The sequence below is a fragment of the Vicugna pacos genome, chromosome 12 (genome assembly GCF_048564905.1).
Source record: "Vicugna pacos chromosome 12, VicPac4, whole genome shotgun sequence".
NCBI lineage: Eukaryota > Metazoa > Chordata > Mammalia > Artiodactyla > Camelidae > Vicugna > Vicugna pacos.
Window position 1 is genome coordinate 46,040,208 of NC_132998.1, and position 17,889 is coordinate 46,058,096.

Sequence of the window (17,889 nt, forward strand, 5' to 3'; positions counted from 1 at the left end):
ACAATACATTTCTAAGTTTTTTTTTTCCTGGGTATTTAACTTTGATGTCCCACATGATTTAATTTGTCCAATATGAAAAATTATATCCCTTCTCTACGTAACCCACAATAGCTGATCCTCCATCCATCCATTCATTTACACATCCTTTCATCATTTATTGAGCACCTAACTACACATCAGGCACCATGTTATGCATAAGGCATATAAAGGTGAATAAAACAGAACTTCTCTCTGCTTTGTGGATCTCATTGTTAAATCCTTTGTGTAGAATCAAGAGGAGTCACCGTGCTAAAATAGATCAGAGGAAAGAAGTATTCTAGCTTAGGGCCCTGCAAGCATGAAAGCCCCAAAACCTTGAAATGGTGAAATAGTTGAACGCAGACTAGAATGCCTACGGCGTACCAGCAAGAAAAGGGCAGCATGAGAGGCAGGCAGAAGAGTAGGCGGGCCAAAGCACGGAGGACCTTGTAAGCCCTGAGAAGTTTAGAATTTGCTCTAAGAGTTAGTGAAAGACACTGAAGGATTTTAGGTAGAGAAATAACACAAGTCTGTTTCCATTTATAAAAGATCTGCCTGATCTGTGGAGATTCACACATGAGGATGAAGATTAGAAGTGGGAACACCAAGTGACAAGAATTCCCTTCTTTTGCCATCAGATTCACCAGGAAGTCCCTAGGGGAAATCTGGGGCCATCACAGACTAAATGGTACCCTGTGTTGCCTCACGATGCCTTGAATAGTCAAGCTGAAAAGTCTCCTGGCTTAACAAACCTTCTAAATTCCCAGTTAAAAATGTAAAAAGACAGATTACCAGATACCAAAGTGACTTAAAAAGTATTTACTCTTTTTTAATTTTTATATGCATGCATTTTTAGACAAAAACATTTAAAATGTTTTTGCCTGCAAATCTCTAGGTAAAACTGAAGCTCCCAAGAGATGTGCCATTTGTAGTCCATGACTTCACGTCCTTTGCTTTTTCCCTCAGGGAACTCACAGGGCAGGGTGAGAACTCTGGGGTCTACACTTGGTGGTCCAGCACCGGAGGCCCGGTGCAGTGAACTCCTCGTGCTTTGACAGTGCACTCACTCTCCTTCTCAGACTCTTCCCCTCCAGAAGTCTTGCACTGAACTATTTCAGTGTTGCCCTAACTCGGCCTTTTACAGCAAACTTACTCTTGCACATATTGTTTTCTTTGCTTAGGTTTCCCTCCCTTCCTCCCTTTTCTCTCCTGGCAAACTCATCCTTCTAAATAATCCAAATGTCTAGCATTCTGGGAACTCTTCTCCCAGTTTGGGCTCCTAGGCACCTCCATATTGTACATCTTGATGAATCTGTTCACAAGCTTGCCTTCCCTCTAGACACTTTGAAGGGGAGGAGAGGGTCTTACTCATCTTTGTATCACAGGAGTTTAACACCGTGCCTAGTAGGTGCTTGATGCTGACTAACTTTCCAACTAATAATTCATGACATGCTGTATTTGTCTGTCCTTTGTCTCTAACAACAGATCTTTCTTTAATGATTCAGATTATTTAAACTATTTACCTGTAGTCACCTAAACACAGAAAATTCGAGACTAATACAGAACTATTAAATTGAACATGTGACAGTTTCTATTGCAAGTATATACCTAAGAGGCCAGGAATTGATTAAAGCCTCGCTGTCTCGGTTTCTGTAACTGGGTTATCAAGCAGCATTGATCTCTTCCTCCTAGAGGCATTTGCTCAGAGGACACAGTCTCATTTTTCTTGAAAGCTTGTAGATATAGTTTGGGGAAAAAAGAAAATTATCCTTCCTGTTCTGTAGGTCTATAAACAGTAAATGATTTTGAATTCCAAAGCAACTGACAGAAGGTTTGGGGATAAACTATTCTCAGTAGAAGAACATCATGGCAGGAACAAGAATGCGTTGGCTTTTACTCTCAACATGTCTAACGTGACAGTTCTTATTTATGGTTGCTTTCAACTTACTTTATCATGGCATGGGATGAAAACCCTTCTGTTTAATAACTCAGTGCAGTCACTGCAGTTGTGCTCAGTACAGTTTCTAACGGGCCGTCTCACTGTGACTTCAAATGATTTCTCAATTTCCCAGCTCTCAATAAATAATTCTATGTCTTCCATATTCGTAATGATCGTGCCATTTTGCATCCTTAGATCATCATCTGGATCTTCATTACAAATTCCTAAAAAGATGTGTGACATTTAGAAGGAAATTTTTTTTCACTTAAACCAATAAAGGCAGCAGAAATAAATCATTTCCATAACTGCTTTTAAATGAATAAATTATTTACTGAATCAGGTGCCAACTTTATGTCCTTTGACTTCAATGTTGATGGATTTTTTTCTAACGAGATAGGAAAGAAACCATGATCCTAGAAGTCAAGATGTGTGAAAAGGTCATAGAAGAACAAAGAAGAGATTGATTCTGCTTGTACACTCTTCCACTCTTACCACTATCTTGTAATTTAAGGACTAGTTCTAAAATCTGTCAAGGTGTGCCCCAGATAGTGGACATTTGGGGATTGCCTCCTAAGCATCCATTCCCCCAGGAAAACCCTGTCTGAGAACATTAAATCCGTTCAGGAACCGTGTCTGCCCCATCACCTAGCACATGACAGCACTCAGGGAGAGGCCCCCTGACCAGCATAAGGGTACTCCTTACTCCCTTTCATTAACAGCTGTTACAGGTAATCCAGGCATAAATCAGTCGTCAGTTCATGGCAGTAACCTAGACACATAGATTTGCTCAACTTTAGGACAACCATTGTCAAGCTCAGAATCTGACCTGGGAATTTCAGGACATAGATAGTCTCTCTTCCTTGGGATGACATGGCCTATTGGTGGCTATGATGGCATGATCTGCTATTGCCTCTAGCTTCCTTGAGGAAGGCCAAACTGAAGGTAGAGCTTACTATTTTAGGGCAAAGCCAAGGGAAGTACAAAGAAATGGACCTAGAACCCTGATAATACTTTACTTGAAACCCACCCATACTTTAAGACTTAATTTTTCTTAATTCCTAAGGCTCCCAGTTATTAAAGATATGAGTTATATATTTTTTCAAGTATCAAATGACAGTGTAGGACACGTTGTCAATATGGACCGTCCATTCTGGTCAACTTGGGTCACACTTCTGTCCACTATAACTATCTGCCAGCACCCTGCTTTCCTTTTAACCAGTCACCCCTCTCCCATGGTGGAAGTCATGAAGTTTAGGAAGTGACCCTTAGTTAGCAAAAAGGTGACCCTAACCCCTTCTCCATAGTGATTAGTTAAGAATCCAGTTAGCAGAGTGTGTTTCTCCATAAAACTTGAGCTAACAGTAAAGGAGGAAACAAACAAACATGAAAATCAAACGGAAATCACAGCACACAGAAGTGACAAATCAGAAGAGGAAATATTCATTCTTAAGGTCTCTGAGTTATTACTCAATAATAACTACTGAGTTATTATGTATACCCAATACCATGTGTACACAATAATTACTGTTTCATAATGATAACCTCAAGTCACCATAGAAGCTGGTGCTATGTTTAGCATGTTCTAAACAGGCAAGGAAATTATAAACCATTTTGGCCAAACTTTCTACTAAATGCTTTCCATTTTTGAAAAAGAAATTTGGGTATTTCATGTAATTTGTTGAGGGCAAGGACTTAGTTAGTCTGTTTGTTTTGAGTTGTCAGCGCCAAGCATCGTATCAGACACTCAGAAGCTGATCAATAAACTTTTATTCAATTAACATTTAGTGAGCTTAACATAGACAAACTTGTAATAAGCTAATATGTACTGACTGTGTTAAGCAATGTGTTAAGTGTTTCACACTTACTTTCACATTCAATTCTAACAATCTTAAAGGTAGATATTACTATTTCCATTTTAAAACAAGGAAACGGATGTTCACGTCAACATCTGTAAAGGGGGTAGCTCTGTTCCACTTTCTGACCAGTCGACAGTACCGTTCTTTTAATTTTTCTATGTACCTAGAGTTAATGTACTGTGACATTAAACCTAAGGGTAAAGGTACAACTAGGCGTCACACTTTATGATAAAACTAGGACTAACACTCAGAACACCGTGTTCCCTGTATATAACTTTCAAGATGACTTAACTAAGTTTTCCTTGATTTCAAACTTAAAAAATCAGTAAGAAACAAAGTTATTTATGTCTTAAATAGTTCTGTGTCTCATTTTTATCACTTACAAATTAGCATTAGTACCTACTTATTTGGGGACCTGTTTGAATTAAATGAGATAGAAGTATGTAAAATAATGCCTGACACTCCATTAATGCTCCATAAAGATGAGCCAGTAGGGAAACAAACGGTATTGTAGTAACAGTGGGAAGCATATAGTTCCATAAAATACCCAAATCGAACTGTTATTTCTTGTTTTGTTAGCCCATTTCTGGAAAGACATTGCTTCCCTCAGTATTCACGTGGGGAATGGAAAGCTAACAGCACTTCTCCAACCCCAAAAGTGGGGCAAGAGGGGCTAAAGCAGTGTGATGCGAACAAAAAGAAGGAGGAGGAAGAGGAGAAATAGAGATTGAAAGAGCAGTGCTCACCACAAAGGCCTTCTGTGGAGGATGACAGGTTAAACTGAGAGCCAAAATGAATGTCTATGATCCCGGTAAGATGAGCCCACTTTACAATGAGTCCAGCTGGAGAAGTTATCACATACATTGAACCAGAATCCTCTATGGACAGGTCTTGCTTTGAGAAGGGCAAAGGCACAACAAGAGAATCCACTTCTACCTAAAATCATATAATGCATGCACACCTATCAGAAGGTTTATGTTTAAAGGTACACTCATTAAGATTAGGAGGATTCAGAGAATTCCATTTCTTTTGGTTTAATATAATCTATTTTCAAATGTTTAAAAATTTATTTCTCTGATGCCACAGTTCCTCATAATTCCTCAGTTCTCTTTTTGCTTTCTTGCTGTCTTGCTATATATTCAGTATTTGTTCTCACCTCATTGCCCCTTGTTTTCTTCAAAGCTTAAATTTCTTCTAAGTTATATACGCTTTTTTGTCTGTTTCCCCCAGTACATGTTGATTATACCATCACCTCCTAATACAAATTTAAGGTAATAAAGTTTTTTTTTCCAGGATGTTTTCTTTAATCTGAGTTCTCTCTTTGATCTTCTTAATCAGTGTTTAAATATAATGTTCTTAACAACCATCTGTGAAGCTCGGTAAAGATTAAGAGTCCCAGAAATTCTACTTCCAAGGTTTGGATTGGATTCTAGATTTTATATTTTTCATGTGGTTCCTTGGTAATGCTAATACAGGTAAGTCAAGGATTTTTACTGTGAAACAGTTCTTTAAATAACAACAATGACATGGAACTGGGAGCTGTAACCAGCAGTAAATTTCTCAGAGTTATACCTCACTAACCATCCAATTTCTCATCTTTATAACTTCCTCACACTGCCACCCTCAAGCTGAACATCCTTCTTTGCCTGGTTAATTTCTACTCATTCTTTAAGATTTATCTTAGGTGTCACATCCCCCCAAATATTTATTTGATCTTCTGATAAGCTGCATGTAAATGACCCTCATCTCTCTCCCCGACAGCTTGGTCATCATTCTATCACTACCCCTCCTACAGCCTTTTAATTGGCAGATAATTACAGTTATGCACCTCACACACAACTCCAAGTTACTTGAGATCAGGACCTGTGTCATTTTATCACATAAACTCTCACTAAATGATTTTTTAAGTTAATAAGTTTTCTGCTGAATACATGACCAGCCATGAGTTCAGCCGAGGCCAAAAAATAAGCCCTTCTATCCAAATGCTCACAGCAATAGCACTGACCAGGTTTGAGTTCAAATTTATTTCCCACCCACCTCCTGTTAATATATCAGCCTCATTCAAATCAAGGAGATACATAGACATTCTTTCTTCCAAAAAAGTAGCACATTCATATATTTTACGTTTGACTTAAAATTAAGCTTTCTAACACCTTACTGTATTTTAGGCTCACGTTAACACTGTTTCCAGCCTAGAATCTATGGCCTGTGCCAACAGACAGAATTATTTCCAGAAAGCATATAACATCTCGGCCACTTTGAGCAAAATCTTTATACATCATTCTCTTATATTTCTGAGAGAACTGTTTAGATCAGAGTGAAGCGTCCCCCTTAGAACTCACTCCTACTTGGTACACATGTACTCCTTGGGATAAAAGTTTTTCCTGTAAAACCTAATGGCTCCTTTCCAACTTTTTTTCTGATACATTGCTCTTCTTCAGTTTATTTCAATCAAGTTAAATGTTCCTTCATTTTTTTTCTAACTTTAGCTATCACTTATTGACTGAAAAAGCTATGGCGTCGGCATTTCAAAACTACTCTTTCCATCTGTTCTTCTCCCTGTGGTCTTCTTTCTGGTATTCTTGGCTGCTACTCTTTGCAACCTTATGATCCTCTTTTTCACATCGTTTCCACTTTGTCCAATTTGAAACATTAACATTAACTCTAAGGCTAAGAAGCCTGGCCACCTGCACTATGCAAGAGGGCTTTAGCACATTTAACATGGCTGTTTCAGTGAACTCCACAAGGAGAAAAATATTTGCAACAGCTGGCACGTTATGTTAAGATACACATAAGAGTATGAAACACCTTTTCAGACTGTCCCTGGAAAGAATGATTAGACATCATAGCAATGAAACTCCATGGATATGTTTAATCTCCCCTCTTTTTGGAAATAATTGAGTTTATGTAATTTCTTAACTTCATCTAATGTGAGGATAGGTTTTAACTTTGAGTTCCTACCGTCCTTGCTGCCCGATTGATGAGTATTTTATGAAGAGATGTGGTCAAATTTAACTTCTTAAAACAAAGTCCAGGGATTCTTCCAGAGGAAACCTTAATTTGAAACAAAAATTAAAACTTTATGGAGTTAAACTTAATTTTAGCAATAAACAGAAGGAATTTACCAAACACTTTGCAAATACTCACTAGCTTTTTAAACAAGTTTCCATTCTGAAAAAAGAAGCATAAAGAAAAATTAATATTTTAAAGAAATATATTACTTGACTTTTAAAAACATTATTTGGATTAATATTATATACCTCTAAATGTATTTACATGGAACATGTTTTAAGAACCAGAAGATAAATCTCATTGAATCCTTGAGTTCCTTCTAACTCTGAGATACCTAATATTGCAACATACTTCAGCTACTAGATTTATGACAAAATGACAAAAGAGTGGATTGTGACCTACCTGATTCATGGAACATTTTTCTATATGAGCAACTATAATTTCCCCAGGAATTCTTACTAAGATATATGAAGCCATACTATACAATGCTGCATTGTTTCCATCAAATGTAATAATGCTGAGTTCTGACAACATGGAACACCGACCTAAAAAAATGGTGGAGAGTGGATTCAGTCCATTAACTAGTCATTTGTATTTGTAGTAATAATTGCTCCTTTTATATTAAACTTACTATGTTTGACAAAAGCGACTCTAAAAGTTACATAATGGGGACCAAAGTCATAAAACCAACGAAGAAAGCTCAACAATAACTGCCTTGAGGAGGTGATTGTTTCAAAAAGATAATACTCCTCCCCTGATGAAAAACTGACTGCTGTGTAAGAAACGCAGACTCACATGGACATTCCCACTCAGGGCAGCAGATGTCGCTGTTCACTTGAACGGGTCTCCCCCGGAAACCACAGTCAGGCATTTCCACAGCCTTTGGGCAATGAAGAGACCAGTTGTACAACTGCCATTCCATATTGAGGCATATGTATTGGCTACAGTTATACACAGGATCAAATTGTTGAGGCTGTTAATAAAAAAGAAAATTAATGGGTTTTTTTATTTTTAACAAATGCATTCAATTAATTTTAAATTTCCCATTTGCATTGCCTACAGTGTAGATTTCCTAACACAAAACCTTTAAAAATATGAATGATTAAAATTTCACTACCATTTTTTGTCCAGGTAACCTCTCTAAAATAGTATGAACTTCATTTAAGCTTTACCTTAATATTGAGTTAATATCAGAACTGCTGAAACAATCTTTATCAAGGTCACCGATGAACTCTCCACTGCTAAATGCAATGATCAATTCTCAGACCTAATCTACTTTGACCCACTAAAATATTTAGTATAGCTAATTACTCCAACCTTTTTAATACCTTCTTTCCTTGGCTTCCAGATCACCTAAAATTGTCTCCATTTTCTCCTGTCTCACTGATTAATCCCTTTTGCCTGCTTGTCATTATTTCTCAGCCTACTAAAATTGTAGTGGCCCTTGTCTCTTCCCTCTCTGCACTCAATGCCTTTATGATCTCATCTAATCTCATAACTTTAAATACCATTTATCCACTAAGAATTCCAAAAATTTCATCTTAATTTGACTTCTGTCCTAAACTCCATTTATATTCATCAGATCTGTATATCCATAGTCTAACAAGGCAAAACTGAACTCTTGAATATACCCACACCACACCTACTGTTTCCACAATTTCCCCATCCTGACTACAGCCAACTTTGTCCTTCAGTTGTTCAAGACAAAGATCTTGGAATCCTTAATGCCTCTTTTTCATTCATACCCCACATCTAATCCTTCAGCAATTTCTGTGGCCTCTATCTGCAAAATAGATCCAGAATCCAGGCATCTCTCACCATCTCCACTGCTATCACCTGGTCCAGATCACCATCATCTGTTGCCTAAATTCCTGCAGCAGCCTCCTTACTGGTTCTATTGTCTCTTTACACCCCATTCTCAACACAGCAGCTAAAACAATCCTGAAAGAAATCAGAGCATACAATTCCTCTGCTCAAAAATCTCCCTTCACTTCCTGTGTCAGTTAGAATGAAAGCTACAGTCTTTACAATCATCCACAAGGCTTTACATAATCTAATTTATTTCCTCCTATTTTATTCCACACTTTCTTAATGGCCTCCTTGTTATTCTTCCATTGTTTTAAGATGTTAGGTACTTACTCTGCTTAGGGCCTTTTGGCTCGCCGGCCCTCCTGCTTACAACTCTGTTGCCCTGGTTCTTTACATGGTTCACTCTATTAACTCTTCAGATTTTTTGCTCTAATTTAACAATCACTTTATCAGCAAGGATCATGAAGGATCATTTCATTAAATATAGTTTTATTTTTCTCCTGAGCAGCAACCTCTAACGTTTTGCATAACTTGGCAATTTATTTTATCTTTTTTCAGAACCCAGTAAAATGTAAACTCCATAAAAGCAGAAGTTTTTGCCTGCTTTTGTATTGTTTTAGCCATGGTACCTGTAGAGTTCCTGGCCAGAAATGGTGTTAATTAAATATTGGCTGAATAAATGGTTTATCAGAACCAGTGACATATCTGGAATAAGAAGATAACTTCTCAAGTCTCATTTAAGACAATTACTAACTCTGGAATTCAATGACTTTATCTTTTTTTTCTTTCTAATATGTCTTTGTCATCTTGCACTGTGCCTGCCATAAAGTAGCTGCTTAATAAATATTTTTGAATGCCTCACTTACAGAGATGCCAACATGAAACTCTTTATTATTATTATCATTAAAAGATTATTATTATTTAAAAATTATATGTAATTATTATTAAATTAATGCATTATCCAATTAATAAATCAATAAATAAAAGTATTAAATCACCACATGTAATTAATATTACACCTAATTATCACAATTATTATTATCACACAATTGTTCTTAAGGAATCATATTTAAGACTTCATTTGCATTTTGTTTTTTCATAGTGGGACCAGAATCTAATTAATAAGAAATATCTGACAGCTAAGGAAATACAATCATTAAAATGTAACACTTATTTCCTTTTAGCAAGGAAAGACTAGAGCATGTACAAAAAGGAGTTTAATAGCATTTGGATGGTGATACAGAAAGGTGAACAGACACAATAAGGAAACAACAAACAGCTGAAGAGATTACCAGCCATACCTCACACTCCAAACCTGTTGTTGGTGTTAGCATTTCAAATGCAGTGAAGTCTGATGGAGTAATCACTTCTGGACCTGTTGGAAATAAAGGTGTCCTCTCCATTAGTGGAATGGTATCGATCATATATAAAATTCACTTGTGGTAGAAACCATGCTAAGAAATTTTACATAGATTATTTCAATTAATGTTTGCAAGAACCCCATGACGTAGAAAATAATATAATTGTCATTTCATAGATAAGGAAAGTAAGGTGTAGACAGGTAAGCTACTAAGTGTCAGGGGCAGAATTCAAACTTGGGAAATCTGATTCCAGAGTCCTGGCTTTTAATCACCATTCTATAAACATCTTCATTGCCCTGATGGTGTCAACAATCATTTAAACAGGTCGAAATATCAATGTTAACACTACAGATTGCTCAGGAGTTACATTTCATTGCATTTTTAATGTAAGTAGTGAGACTGATTCATTTCCCTGGTGAATCTCTAGAATGTGTTCCTTGTAAGCAGAATAGATGGATCTATGAACCACATGGAGGGACCACTTGGAAACCTCACTGGTGGGTGTGGTGAAGGCGTGATGTATGGAAAGAGAAAGTATGGCTGATAAATGTTTGTAAGATATCTTCCGAAGAGACAAACTGAATGGCTGAAATTTTGCCCAGCTGTAATTGCAGTGTCCACCTCTCTAAATTAGTTTCTTAATGGCTGCTGTAACAAATTACTACAAATTTAGTGGCTTAAAATATCATCAAATTATTATCTTGTGGTTCTGAAAGTCAGAAGTCCAAAAACCAAGGTATCAGCAGGGCTGCATATCATCCGGAGGCTCTATGGGAGAAGCTTTTTCCAAATATGAATTGCCTGGATACCTTGGCTCATGGTCCCTTCTGTCATCTTCAGAGCCACAGAATAACATCTTCAAATCTCAGTCTCTCTCACTCTCTCTCTCTTTCTGCCTCCCTCCCTCTTCTTCCCTGCCTGCTGATTCTGACATCTGACATATGTTACCTTCTCTGACTCTGACCCTCTGCCCTCTCTATTATAAGGACCCTTGTGATTACACGGGGCTCACATGGATAATCCAGGATAGCTTCCCCATCTCAAAATTCTTAACTTCATCACATTGCAAAGTCCCTTTAGCATGTAAGGTCTCATATTCACAAATTCTGGGGATTAAGACATGGGTATCTTTGGAGGGCCATTACTCAGCCTACCATAATGACATAAGAGAAAAACTTCCTTTTTTTGTTAAATAAATTCTATAAATAACCTTCATTTTGTATTTATTTTATAGTTTCTAACTTACAGAAAAGATGAAGTAGAAGAAAAATTCCTATCCCCTGGTCCTATGAAGCAGTATTCATGATATATTAGATATTGTATCTTCTAAAGAATATGACATTTTTACAGACAAATATCTTCATTTCCATCATCATAAATGTTTAAGCAAAGTAATAGGAGACAAAGTTCTAGCCCAGAGCAAGCACAGAGTAGTGGAAAATTTTGATGACTGGGAGTCCAAGTGGTCTAAGCAGTAAGAGAGTCCATTGTCTTCTAAAATCATCAGTGGGTTATAAGCCCTGTCTGGGGACAGAAATATAATAATCAAGCTATCCTGATAACTATGGCTTTGTAGTAAGTTTTTAAATTGGAAAGTGTGAGTCCTACAACTTTGTCCTTTTTCAAGATTTCCTTTGGCTATTTCTAGGTTTCTTGCATGTCCATATGAATGTAGGGTCAGTTTGTCAATTTCTGCAAAGAAGTAACTGGGGTTTTGACAGAGACTGCATTAAATCTGTAAATCAGATTTGGAAGTATTGTCATTTTAGCATTATTCAGTCTTCCAGGAACATGAGATGGCTTTCCATTTATTCTGATCTTCTTAATTCCTTCAATAATATTGTGTAGTTTTCATTGTACAAGTCTTACACTTCTTTTGCTAAATGTATTCCTAGGAATTTTTTTTGATGCTACTGTAAGTAGAATTACTTTTTTTTTCATTTCATTTTTAGATTGTTCACTGCTAGTGCATAGAAACACAATTGATTTTTAGTACACTGGTCTTAATGTTCTGCAACTTTGATGACTTAATATTATTTGCATGTTAATTAGTCCTATTAGGTTTTAGTGGATTCTTCAGAATAATCTGTATACAAGATTGTATCATCTACAAATAAAAATAATTTTACAGGGTAGTTTTCTTACCCCTGAGGGTCATGGAGTAAAATCCATCTTCCCTACATATTGACTGTGGCTTAAGTTGTTTTAGATGTTTAAAATATACAGTGACTATTGATTTGGGGGGATAGTACAGAATGCAAAGCAGACAGCAGAAGAATGAACAGTATAGCTCCCAGATTTAGTATGTGCAGTGCTATTCACAGACTTATTCCTTCCATAGATTAAATGACGTAGGGGAAGAACCCCCAGCCCCTCTCAAAAGATGCTTTAAACTATACTAAGTTCACTGATGCCTAAAATTTCACAGCAGTGGAGTAATTCCTCATCTCTACGATGGTAATAACAAGCCCTCTCTCACAGCATTCCCATAAAGATTAAATACATGCAAAGTCCTTAGTCCAAGGCCTGACACATAGTAAATACTCGATAAATCGCAGCTATTGAGAGCAGTAATAATAGTGATGAAGGTAGTGAGGCTATTATTTGGAAGCTGTCAAAGGACTTATTAAAAACATCCAATGAGTTCCCATTACCTTCAGAAAGAAAGAATCCAAGTTTCTTACCATGGACTATTTGTGATCTGGCCCCTGAAAATTGCTTCTACCCATCTCTGGGCACATTTCCCCGACACGACATGCTCAGGATACACTGACCTGTTTGGAGGCCCTCTGTGTGACATGTTCCTGCTCAGTCCAGGCCTTTGCACACACACACACTTCCTCCTCCTCCAAGCTATCCAACTCTGACCTTCTGTTGCCCTACTGAGACCACGCCTCCAGAATAACCATACCGACCACACCTCCGAAATAAAACGAGACGCCTGGCGCTTACTGCTTGTACTCCCCCGTGGTTATACCACAGGAGCCCACAGGCTATCAGCTGTTTTAGGGCCGGTGCTGTGACTTCTTCACAGTCCTCTCTTCCTCCCCACTTCCCACCCCCAGGGTCAGGACAGTGCGTGGCAGGGTTGACACTCCATTAAAGCTGGTCAAATAAATTTAAAAGAATAAACATCTAAGTTTTCCTAAATGATAATCCCAAGAGAAATCATATATTAACTTTGTCAAGCCTTGCTGAGCAGATTTATTTCATCGTTTCCTGAGGCAAATTTCATAGCAAGGGAGAGAAGCCGGGGTACAAGCCCAGAACAGCCCCTGCAGAGGCTGGGAGAGAACACAGGAGCGGGAATAAAAGTGCTTAAAGGAGGACTTCATCTGCCTTAAAGTCTCTTCAGCGGCAACTCAATCACTGTGAAAATTTAATCAGGCTTTAGCAAAAGCTAAATTCCAAGGCAAAAGTGTGAGGGAAGTCCTCATTAACTACACTAACTGAAATGGAGAGAGGTAGGCCAAATGCAGAAGCCACTCACAGGAGGTGACTTGTTGATCCAGCAAACAGGTACTTAGTGAAGCAAAGGTGACTGCTGGGCTCTCTAGGCGATGGGCCAGTACTAATACCAGCGGCTATGGTAAGTGTGCCAAGATTTAAGTCACATAATGCTAAGTGTCGTGTCTGAAGTTGTAACAATACCTGTACACCTGGATAGAGAGGCTTACCTGGTGTAATGAATGCCGGTTCTGTGGGAATCAGAGGTATGCCTACAAAGAAACAAAGACACTCTTCCTTAAGCTGTTTTGCTTAAAGTTGAGGCCCACAGAGTTCATAGAGGGATGCTCAGCTTCAAGGAAAATGTTTTGGGAGAGATAATTCAGGAGGAATGTTAGAGGGAAGACTTACAAGGTCTAGAAAGTAATTCAGAACAACAACTTTGAAGAGGACATTGAAGAAGAATCTTCTAAGGCTTACTGTCTGCCTAAAACTTCTGATTATAATCACTTGCCATTAGAGAAAAAAATACAAGTTTTATACTTTCTGGAATAAATTAAATAAGGTTCACACTTACAGTCTTCTGGATAAACACACTTGAGGGTGACTTCGTCGAGGATCATATTTTTAGGGCAGTAGGGCAAACATCCTTCAACTCTTTACGTGAAAAAAAATTGAAATAAAAAAGTTAAAATACAAAAAAATACTGTATTTAATATATGCAACTAAGATACATTTCGCCTAAAATTCTTGTCTTCTCTTTGTCAAAGACAGGAGGGACCATCCTGAGTGTTTTTCCTCTAAGGGAATGAAGCCAAGACAATGACTGAGATTACATCTTTCTCGTCCGGTGGGGGGTTCAGAGTCCAATTTATTCTGATTCAAAGGACATAAATGTAGCCTTCACGTACAACCAAGTATTAGATTCATACATACGAAAGAGAATCAATGTACACATAGTTATAAAAAGACTTGCTTATCTGCCTCTCAAATACACCAGCAAGCTGTGTTTTTAATATTTTGAAACATTTCAACTGCTTCATCTGTAAAGTAAAAATTTGGACCAAAAATACTCAAGGCCCCTTCTCAATTCAGTATGGAATGAACGAACTTGACACTGGGGCACGTGTTGCCACCAGAGGGCACTTGTTTAAGGAAGGAAATCCAGACAACGCTTTAAAAACCAAGGGCTCTTTCTCTTAACAGGAAACACTTCAGCCGTCTCTTGGATGCCTCCTTTACAAATTGCTTTTAAACATTAACAGCTCAGCTCATATGACCAATTATTTATTTCATAAAGTGAATTTAAATAACAACACTTTAACCAGTCTATGATATTTCTATTCTACTCTAACTCTGTCAAGCAAAAAGAAAAAGTGAGTTACTGGATTACTGGCAATACTGATGCCAGTGAGTTATTATTAAATAAACATCATTTTTTATGCAGTTCAATTACTTTGCAATTGTTCTATGCTAGTCAAAACCACAGCTACCCTCTTAAAATACTTTCCAAAAACCAGTAACCTGTTCCTTAAAAATGCCTTCGTGGTTGCACACAGTAGGTTCCTCTTTATTTCATCATATAACTGGTGAACAAGTCAACTTCTGACTGATGAAGATGCCTCTGATGCAGAACGATTCTTACAACAGGTGTATTACATAATGGGAATAGCTCTATTTACATACAGGCTCTGGGGTATGCTAGCAGACATCTTTTCTCACAGAAGTTCTCATTTCCACTAGATATTTTTATTTTCAATGCTTGCCATGTGCCAGAAACTGAAATCATCTAGAAGAAGTCTGGTGGTTCTATTGGGGTCTTGGGGGAGGGGTGCAGGGCTATGCTGACACCCCATGTCAGTACTTGAGTCTCCCCTCAGGGCTGCTGGGACAAGGAGGAGCCACATGGAGGGGCCTCGGCATGGGGAGAGGGGAGAAGTAGAAAGGAGAGAGTGATAAAGATGGAGATGAGAAACAGTTTGGCTGGGGTGAAGCTTCCTCCTGAATCTCTCCTCTGCATTCCAACCATACCAAAAAAGAAACTTCGGGGAGCTACAGACCACACAGTGGAAGCACTGATGATCTGGGTTCCACCACCCTGGAGACTGGGTATCCTACAGGAATGAAACTAGCCAAATGCCGCTTCAAAATACAGCTCCATTTCCTCCAGGGGCCAGGGCCGGCCACGCCTCTCTCCCTTCCTTCCTCCCCCATGTGCTCTCCTCCCCGCTACGGGGCCCCTGTTATTTCTCCTCCTCCTGCTGGCTCCCTGAAGAGACCAGAAATAGGTTTGTGAATGTGAGGAGTCCAAGTGAATGGAAGATTTCTTCCCGGAAAGAATTGGTTTGTTTTAATTTTTAAGAAAATAAACAGAAATATTTCCTTGCTCTCTGTTCCCATAGCACTTGTTATCCAACAGGATGGAGTTGTGCAAAGCTCTGGCTCTGCTGTGTGGTCTAGGGCAAACTGCTTCATTTCTCTGTGCCTTGGTTCGCTTTCCCTTCTGAAAGTGGGAACAATGAGATCACTGATCATACAGCACTCAGCACACAGTGTGTGTCACGCTGTGAAGACTTCGAGGTGCTAGCTGTGGTGGTGGTGATTTCTCTAGCCCCCTTCCCACCGCATTGTCAATGATCTGCGTTTGTTTTTGTCTTCTTCTGAGAGACTCTGAGCTCCTTGAAAGAGAGGCTGCGTCTCATTTATTCATATGCCAGAACCTTTTTAGCGCCTGTGTTTGTCATGGAATAGAAGCTCATAAACGACTACTGGAAAACGATCCTTTTAAAAATATCCCCTCCTCCTGCTGCTGCATTTCTCTGTCTCTTTCACAGCAAAGCTCCTTCAAAAAAAAAAAAAAGAAAGAAAAGGAGCTATTACACTGCCTGTCTCCATTTTGTCTCTTTCTAGTCTCCAGATTTCCAAATCCAATGAACAATTCTGTTTCAAATTTTAAATCCTCAAAACCAAATTCCTGACTTTTCCTCCAAACTCTTCCTCCTCACATCTTCCTCACCACAGTAAATGGCAACTCGGTCCTTCCATTAAATCGTATCACTTGACTATGTTGATATTTGACAAGTTTTGATCACAAAAATGGCAATTCCATATGGTTCTGAAACCTACAAACTGCTGGGACCTGAACTGGAGTCCTCAACTCCTCTTTCTTTTATAATTGACATTAAATCCATCAGCATCTCCTCTGGCCCCAAGTTCAAAATATTTCCAGCATCTGGTCACTTGTCATACTTTCCTGGGCTACTAACTTAGTTAAATCCCCTTCATGTCTTGTCTGTATTACTGACCAGGTCTGCCCTGTGCTTCCCCTCTCCAAAAGCCAGCCCAATAGCCAAAGTAAACATTTTAAAATGCCAATCAGATCACGTCACTCCTCTGCCTAAAACACACCAGGGCATTACTCAGAAATACCAAGTCCTTGGGACAGGCTCCAGGGCCCTATGTGACGCACCACCACTGTGAGTCTCTGGTCTCTTCTCTTACCTCTCAGTTTTGTTCACTTTGCTCTGACTAACTAGCCTCCTCTCTCATCCTCAAACACACCAAGCACATTCCTACCCCAAGACCTTTACACTGTTCTCAGACTGACAGGCTCTCTCCCGCGACATCCACATGGCTAGTGCCCTCACGTCCTCCACATCTCTGACTCGATGCCGCTTTGTCAGCGTGTTCTTCCCAGACCACCATAGAGTAATTAGCACACACACCCCCATTATGTTCCTGTTTCCCTTCCTTTCTTTATACGTCTCCATACTACACATCACCATCTAAAAATACGCTGCGTTATGTATTTACATTTTTATTATTTTGTTCTCTGCCCCAAGGCAACAAAATGTAAACTACATAAAGGTTGAACTACTTTGTTCGATGCTGCATCCCTCGGAGGAAGAAGAGAGGCTGGCACATAGCAGACCCTCTGTAACTACTGCTGGATTAAAATGAAATAAATTCATGAGTGAGTATCTAACACAAAGTACTCTTGAGAATTTTTTTTACCTAAAAATAATCGCTGAGAGCACAATCTGCTATTGCTAGAATCTGTTCGTTTAATGGATAAACATGACTTACGGTGGAAGAAATTTACATGCTAGTGCTTCAGGGTCACTGCACGTTTTAAAACAGGGAGTGGCACAAGGTTCGTATCTCCATTCACACATCCTCCTGTACGGCACTGCTGCCTGGGTTTCTGGGGAGAAAAATGAAGTTTAGGTTGCGTACATTTCAATGAACAGCTTGAAAAATAATAGATTATGATAGTAGGGTTTGACTTCTCTTTGATTATAACGCTGTGGAAAAGATCGGACGAGGGGGGAAAAAAGCATTTTAGTGCTTCATGATCAAAGCATTTTCATGCTCAGGTTGAATAGCAAAATATTAGTCTATCTTCCAAATATTTAAAAAAGCAAGAGGTGGGAGCAGGCCAAGGAAA

At 38.6% G+C, this 17,889-nt stretch overlaps 1 protein-coding gene across 1 annotated transcript in view; it reads right to left on the bottom strand.

Annotated features, from left to right (window-relative positions):
* OTOGL (otogelin like) overlaps positions 1 to 17,889 on the bottom strand; it is a 134,715-nt gene that overhangs the window by 24,325 nt on the left and 92,501 nt on the right. Inside the window, exons 35-44 of the mRNA XM_072973333.1 lie at positions 17,529 to 17,646; positions 14,020 to 14,099; positions 13,673 to 13,714; positions 9,936 to 10,009; positions 7,621 to 7,798; positions 7,228 to 7,370; positions 6,961 to 6,984; positions 6,775 to 6,867; positions 4,560 to 4,749; positions 1,967 to 2,181 (exon numbers count right to left, since the gene is read on the bottom strand). Of these exons, the coding sequence (XP_072829434.1) occupies positions 1,967 to 2,181; positions 4,560 to 4,749; positions 6,775 to 6,867; positions 6,961 to 6,984; positions 7,228 to 7,370; positions 7,621 to 7,798; positions 9,936 to 10,009; positions 13,673 to 13,714; positions 14,020 to 14,099; positions 17,529 to 17,646 (1,157 nt within the window). The remainder of the gene's footprint in view (positions 1 to 1,966; positions 2,182 to 4,559; positions 4,750 to 6,774; positions 6,868 to 6,960; positions 6,985 to 7,227; positions 7,371 to 7,620; positions 7,799 to 9,935; positions 10,010 to 13,672; positions 13,715 to 14,019; positions 14,100 to 17,528; positions 17,647 to 17,889) is intronic.